Genomic DNA, 7,348 nt, shown 5'->3' with positions numbered 1-7,348 from the left:
CTGTCTCTGCCACAAACTATAATCCCCTTAATTTGAGTTTCTTTTTTCCACTGGTACATTTATTTATCCTTACAATATATAAAGATATTATATATTATACAGTATTTATGATTTTTTAAAGCAACAGAACACGTCTTTTTCAAATACAATCTTAGACTCTCTATATACAAAACACCAAAGTGGAAATGCTCTGGAATTGAAGCAAGGAGGATAGGGGAGGGGCAGAATGCTGTCAGCTCAGCCTTCCCCTTGACAGATATAATGGCCATGAAGTACTTGGTGGGGGAATATGCCACCACAGTGTGAAAACCAATGCCATAGCATTAATACTGTGATGATAATGTATAGTTCATAAAATCATAGAAATCACCATTTAGTTTTTTTAAATCACCTGAAATTTGAGTCCTTCCAGATAACTCTTTACCAACATCTCTAAGTTCTTGAGTAACTAGTCTCTTTTGGATACCACCATTTATGAAACTATTAAGGGAATTCATTATAATAAGGGGTTTTGTCTTACTCTTCTCCTCTTCTTCCATGTAAATCAAGTTGAAGACATTTTGATTCTTCAGTTTTCTTTAGAAAAGTTGAAGATATTAAGCTACCCTTAATTTTTTTATATCCATCATTGCTTCAAACGACCAAAAGATGGTCTAGTATTAAATTAGCTTTGAAATTGCTATTCTTATGATTTTTTTTGTTCTAAAATAATGAATTTTTTTTTTCAGGATTCCACCTTTATTAAGAACATCATCTCTGGAGCTGACACATTGTGGCACTATTCTTAAATGAAATAGAAAAAAGAAATAACCCACTAAATTTTCCCCAAGATTGATTTTATATTTATCTATATATATATATCAAGTTAACCTCAACAAAGATCATCAGCAAGGAGAGGGGTCGAAGCTTTTCAGGAATTGGTGTGGTGATTCACTATTGTGTGACTGCACTAAGTGATTAACCAACAACTATTTATTCAGGGCCTGCTGTGCACAAAGCATTCTGAGATAGCATACTTTTAATCTAGTAGGGAAGACAAATGTAATGATAATAACTTACACACAAATAGACCTTTAGTTGAGGAAACAAATTACTGTGAAGAGAAAAACAAAAGTCATTTGGTAAAAAAGTAAAAAGTGCACAAAAAGGGCCCATATATAGCAAATGTGAGGGTTTTTTTCATTCTTTCCATAATTCACTTATTCACCAGATATTTATGAAGTGACTGCTAAATGCCAACCACTGTGCTAAGCACTGTTAAACAGTGAAGGAGATAAGCATGGTCCCTACTTTCATGGAAATATGAGTTTAGAGCAGTGGTTAGACCAGCATCATCAGCATCACCAGGAAACTTGTCAGAAAGACAAATTCTCAAGCCCCATCTTTAAAGGCTGGGCCCAGCAACCTGTGTAGCAACAAGCCCTTCAGGTGATTTTGATGCACAGTAGTTTGAGAACTACTAGTTTAGAGGAAGGAAAATTTAATTGTGAGCTGTAGTTTCATTGAGGAGGGAGAATTTGAACATAATCCTCAGATTAAGAAGGTGAGAAAGGGGACAGAGGATTTCCTAGCTGTGAGGGAAAAACCCACCTCCACCTCATCAGGGACAATATCCTAGCAATATTTCCTTCTCAACATCTGCATCTCTCTTCCTTGCCATTGCCTTAGTTCAGGGCCTCATCATGTTTCATCTAGTTTTAACTCTCTTCCCTGTGTTGATTTCCCACATCCTTCCAAGCCACCATGTACGTTGCTGCAATAGTAATTTTTCTAAAGCGCACATCTGATCATGTTATTCTACTGGTAAAAAGTTTTCTATGGCTCCTTCTGCCCACATTCTGAAGTCAAATGGTGCCAGGAGCCAGGTAACTTAAATGTATGAAGTGGCTTTCTAGAAGACAAAAAGGAGTAGGGAAGACTGGTGAAGGGAAAGAGAGTTTACCATGATATTCCCAGAGGAATTCAGATTTAGTAAAAGAATTTTGCACTCCAAAATAGACCGTGGCTACCAGCATATGATCTCTGACACATGGGATCAAATCCAAAGTCTTCAGTATGACACCCAAAGCTTCTGTGATCCAGCCTCTGCTTTACTCTCAGGCTTTTACTATTGCTTTGTCCCACACCTCATTTGACATTGATTGTATTACAATACTCAGCAGTTTGTGGAAGATACCATGACACTTCTGCCTTTAGGTCTGTGAACCACAGATGGTCAATAAACAGCACCTAACTGACTTCTTGCTTTTTTATATTTATATGTTATATTCTCCCTTTGCAGATTCACAGCCAGCTCTGTGCAAATAAAGCAAATGAATTTTTCAGACACAAATTAAATGCCTCCATTGTTGTCAGACATTAGGTGTGGTATTTTGAACACTGCCCTAGATGTGGAGACAATTTTTAAAAAGTAAAAACTGTTATAATTACAAAAGCATTAGCTATTGTAGAGAAGGCAGTAAATAAAGCTAAGCAAAAATAAGGAGGGAAACATCATAATCATTGCATATTCCTGCAGACCTCCAAAAATTATTTTTGAAAAAATGGATATATACTGTTTTGTAGGTGGATATACCTCCTAACAAATAGTCCCAACATCTTTGCACATTAATATTCACCTATAAAATCCTTTTAATTGGCTGCATGACATGTGGATGTGTCACAAAATACATAATTTCCTGATGTTGGGCATTTTTGTTCTACTTTACTCATTATTATAAATAACTGTGGGAAGTACAGTAATAACTTTGAGGCTACAGTAATTCCTTAATTCTTTCCTAGGATTCCAGTAGAACATGGTGTCTTTTCTCCGACAACACGCAAATATTTGGGCATTCCCAAAGAAAAATTATCTTTTGATGGGCAAAAACACTATCTCATCGCGCTATTAGTAGGTCCTTGACTATCTGCCAGTCACTGTGGTTCCGACAGTGGTGAGTCTACCCCGGCGAACAGCTACCCGGGCACCGCCCACCATCTGACCTCCGCCAAGGTGACGCGGCGCAAGGTGAACCGGCTGGAGCCGGCTTGGACGGGACGCGTGCGTGCGACCGCGCATGTGCATACGTGCGTGTGCGTGCGCGCGTGCGCCCGAGAGCGCCATCGCCGAGCAGCCGTGGCCGCGCGTTCTGCGCTAGCCCTGCTACAGGTAGCCCTCGTTCGCCGCTTGCCTCCTTCGCCCCTCCACAGCCCAGATCGGGTCGGGGATGAATTTCGAGAGGGGAATCCGCGGATCTGGGTCCTGATTTCTTTTCCTCTCAACACACTTTCTTTGGGTGTGTGGTGGTGTTTGAGAGGGCGGTGCAGGGAATGGCCGCACCCTTTTACTGCAGCGCGTGGCCTTCGTAGTGCCCTGGGGTGATGAGCTAGTCCTAACCGCTCCTTCCCCAGATGACTCGTCTGGAGAAGTTTAGAGGAGTGGAAAGACCTGTTCCCTTCTGCCAGTCGCAAGCCTAGTCCCAGAGTCCATTGTCAACCCAAGTGTCCAAACTATCAGGCCACGGCTCTTGGTCCTGGGTGCCCTTTCGAAAAGGCTGGTTATCTCTAGGGTTTGAGGGCTGATAAAGCCTGCTCACTGCACCTCAAAGAAAAGGCCCTGTGCCTTTTCTGTGCCACTGCCACCAGAAATGCTAGTTGGAATAAGACCTTAGTAATCCTGAAAAAAGATGCTTTCTGCAGCCCTGATCAGGTTAGGACTGCCTTTATACTTCTTGTTAATTCCGATTTGGTGACTTGAATGAATAATTCACTTTTTTGTCTTCCAATGTCTGAGGATACTTACAGTCTAAAAAGGGCGTTAGGTCTAAACAGGTGGTTTGAGGATAAAGTATAAATTAAAATGGTGTAACAATTATTTTCCCTGTGTACATTAGCCCCTCACATCAAGCACCCAAAAGAACACCTTAGATGTTATTTGTCCCTTAGGATTTTAAACAGTGAATACCTTCTGAGTGTGTTGTGGTCTGTTACAGGAATGTGTTTCTGATCGTCAGAGTCTCAACCATGTTGTCAAACTGCTTGCAGAATTTCCTGAAAATTACAAGCACTCATCTTGTATATTCAAGATTATGCCAGCGGTTAACAAGAAGTAAAAGGAGGTTTTTTGGAACTGTGCCAACATCTAAATTGCGTAGGCGGGTTGTCATCACAGGCATTGGCTTAGTGACTCCTCTTGGTGTTGGAACACACCTGGTATGGGATCGTCTTATCCAAGGAGAGAGTGGAATTGTTTCAGTGGTTGGTGAAGAGTATAAGAGTATCCCTTGCAGGGTTGCTGGTTTTGTGCCAAGAGGTTGTGATGAAGGTCAATTCAATGAACAAAACTTTGTGTCCAAATCAGATATCAAGTCCATGTCTTCTCCCACCATCATGGCCATTGGGGCTACAGAATTAGCCATGAAAGATTCTGGCTGGCATCCTCATTCCGAAGCTGATCAAGCAGCCGCTGGTGTTGCAATTGGCATGGGAATGATTCCTCTTGAAGTTGTTTCTGAAACTGCTTTGATGTTTCAGACAAAAGGTTACAATAAAGTTAGCCCATTCTTTGTTCCTAAGATTCTGGTCAATATGGCAGCAGGCCACGTCAGTATTCGATATAAACTCAAAGGCCCCAATCATGCAGTATCCACAGCCTGTACCACAGGAGCTCATGCTGTGGGAGATTCTTATAGATTTATAGCCCATGGTGATGCTGATGTGATGGTGGCTGGAGGTACAGATTCTTGCATTAGCCCTTTATCTCTTGCTGGGTTTTCCAGAGCCCGGGCTCTGAGCACAAACTCAGATCCTAAGTTGGCATGTCGACCGTTTCATCCAAAGAGAGATGGTTTTGTAATGGGAGAAGGCGCAGCTGTGCTGGTGCTGGAAGAACATGAACATGCTGTTCAAAGAGGGGCACGAATTTATGCAGAAATTTTGGGCTATGGACTCTCAGGTGATGCTGGTCACATAACTGCCCCCGATCCTGAAGGAGAAGGTGCCTTAAGGTAAAGACTGGTTGTTTCTTTCAAAATATGTCTTCAAATAAGATACTTTATCGTAGTCCCAAATTAGGAAGACTTGTAGTATCAGGCCATGATGTACAGTATCTTTATTGTTTTTCCATTTTAGACTAAACGTGGTTTTGAATTCTTGGCTTTAAACATTTGAAATATTTGAAAACATTTGAACATCCTTACAAAAATTGCATTTAAAGCCAATAAAGTTGTGAAGAAGACCATGTGTCTCTGCCAACTTTTCCTGCTTCCATGTCTCCTTAGCAAGCATCAGTGTGCTCCCTCCCACAGTCCTCCTCCTCCTCCTCCTCGACCCTTCATCAGACTTGGAGAGTAAAATCAACCCTTCTAGATGTGTCTGGTCTCCGCTCCATTTCAACAGACTTATGTTCTTTTCAAGTGAGCACGTCTCAATCTTTAATTACCAAGAGATCTTACTAAAATGCTGATTCTGACTCCGTGTATCTGGGGTGGCACTTGAGGTTCTGTAGTTCTAATAAGCTCCCAGGTGATGGTGATGCTGCTGGTCAAAGGGCCGTACTTTGAAAAGCAATTTACCAGTTGTAGAAGAGATAAGTAGTGTGTTTAAAAAAAAAAAAAACCTGATAATATGTCAATGTGTTAGCTAATAGCTTAGTGTTCTTAAATCATATTACATTTTACTGAGTTAAATTAGCCAGGAGTTAGCAAACCTTTTCTGTAATGGAACAAGTAGTAAATATTTTTGGCTTTGTGGGCCAGAGTCTGTTGCAACTACTCACCTCTGCCATTGTAGTGTGAAGGCAGCCATAGACAACACATAAATGAATGGGCATGGTTGTGTTCCTATGAAAGTATTTACAAAAGCAGGCATCTAGCCAGGGCCACGGTTTATCAACACCTAAGTTACACTTTTGAGTTTTCGTGGGTAGTTGCTGGTGCTAACAATGTCAAGCATAGTAACAAGCTAGATGAAGAAATAGTAATATTTAGGAGAGTCCTTTTGGCACACTTCAAATTATACTCTAAGCTGCTTATTAAGAAATATCTATATAGATATAGATATAATGATATATCTCAGGAACTAAAAGGATATTGACATCTAAAAGGTATTCAAAAGTTCTTCCAGAGAAATTTTTGTATTTTTAGATTTGTTTCTTTGTTTTTTGGTTTGGCTTCATAATTCTTTATTTATTTAGAATTATTAATAACCTAAATAAAGAAGACTTTGAAAGGTTATTTGAAGCACTGAAGTAGTAGATTATTGGGAAATATGCCAAGTTTTACATTTAAATGTGAAAGAAAACATTAAAATGTAGTTATAATGCTCATTAAAAATTGCCACATTCATAAAAAATCCCTAGAAGAAAAATTATTCTGGTCTTGACTCAACATGGTTTTTCCTTAAGGAAAAGTGCCAATTCAAATAAATGGAATTATATTTTATTAGAGATTATACAGTCCATGGACTTGTGTGTTTAACTCATGGTGATGAATCAGTCCAAGGTGTGTGATTCATAATTTCCATGCAGATGGCATTCTAACTGACATGGTACTCCAAGATGGAATTCTGTTACTAGAGCAAAGGATTCTTTGCATTTAGTGTACTAGGATACCTATATTTCTTTCACATAAGCCGTACATAAAAGAATCTCTTGTTAAACTTAGTCCTGATAAATTAAATTTCTTTTCTTATTTTATCAGATGTATGGCTGCTGCTGTAAAAGATGCAGGTGTACAACCTGAAGAGATATCTTACATCAACGCACATGCTACTTCCACACCATTGGGGGATGCTGCTGAAAACAAAGCTATCAAACATCTCTTCAAAGACCATGCATATGCCCTTGCAGTTTCCTCAACTAAGGGAGCCACAGGACATCTGCTGGGAGCTGCAGGGGCAGTCGAGGCAGCTTTTACCACACTAGCTTGTTATTATCGAAAACTACCACCTACTTTAAACCTGGATTGTACAGAACTAGAATTTGATCTCAATTATGTTCCACTAAAGGCACAGGAATGGAAAACTGAGAAAAGATGTATTGGACTCACCAATTCCTTTGGTTTTGGTGGTACTAATGCAACACTTTGTATTGCTAGTGTGTAGGACAAATCATTTGTAATTAAATATATTGATTTTTTAAATGTTGTAAGTGAAGAAATAATATATACGTGTATATCTATCTGTCAATACCCAGATGCCTTTTATGTGTGTCAGGGTTTCTCAACCTTGGCACTATTGATATTTTGGGTAGGATAATTCTTTGTTGGGGAAAGGGAGGTTGTCCTGTGTATTATGGAATGTTTAACAGCATCCTGTTCTCTTCCTACTAGATTCTAATAGCACCTCCTTCCCCAGTTCAACAAGCAAAAAT

General features: G+C 39.7%; 1 protein-coding gene across 1 annotated transcript; it reads left to right on the top strand.

Annotated features, from left to right (window-relative positions):
• The first annotated feature begins 2,360 nt into the window (after positions 1-2,360).
• OXSM (3-oxoacyl-ACP synthase, mitochondrial) lies at positions 2,361-7,122 on the top strand. The gene is made up of 3 exons (XM_045537845.1): positions 2,361-3,148; positions 3,972-4,985; positions 6,678-7,122. Exons 2-3 carry the CDS (start codon positions 4,003-4,005, stop codon positions 7,078-7,080), a joined length of 1,386 nt encoding a protein of 461 aa, XP_045393801.1. The 5' UTR covers positions 2,361-3,148; positions 3,972-4,002; the 3' UTR covers positions 7,081-7,122.
• Positions 7,123-7,348: the final 226 nt, after the last annotated feature.

The sequence above is a fragment of the Lemur catta genome, chromosome 1 (genome assembly GCF_020740605.2).
Source record: "Lemur catta isolate mLemCat1 chromosome 1, mLemCat1.pri, whole genome shotgun sequence".
Lineage (NCBI taxonomy): Eukaryota > Metazoa > Chordata > Mammalia > Primates > Lemuridae > Lemur > Lemur catta.
The sequence above is the reverse complement of the archived record's forward strand: the minus strand, read 5'-3'. Positions and strand labels throughout refer to the sequence as shown.

Coding starts and splice junctions, on each gene's coding strand:
- OXSM (XM_045537845.1), top strand. CDS start 4,003: ATGTTGTCAAACTGCTTGCAGAATTTCCTGAAAATTACAAGCACTCAT. Junction 4,986..6,677: donor GAAGGAGAAGGTGCCTTAAG/GTAAAGACTGGT, acceptor TTATTTTATCAG/ATGTATGGCTGCTGCTGTAA.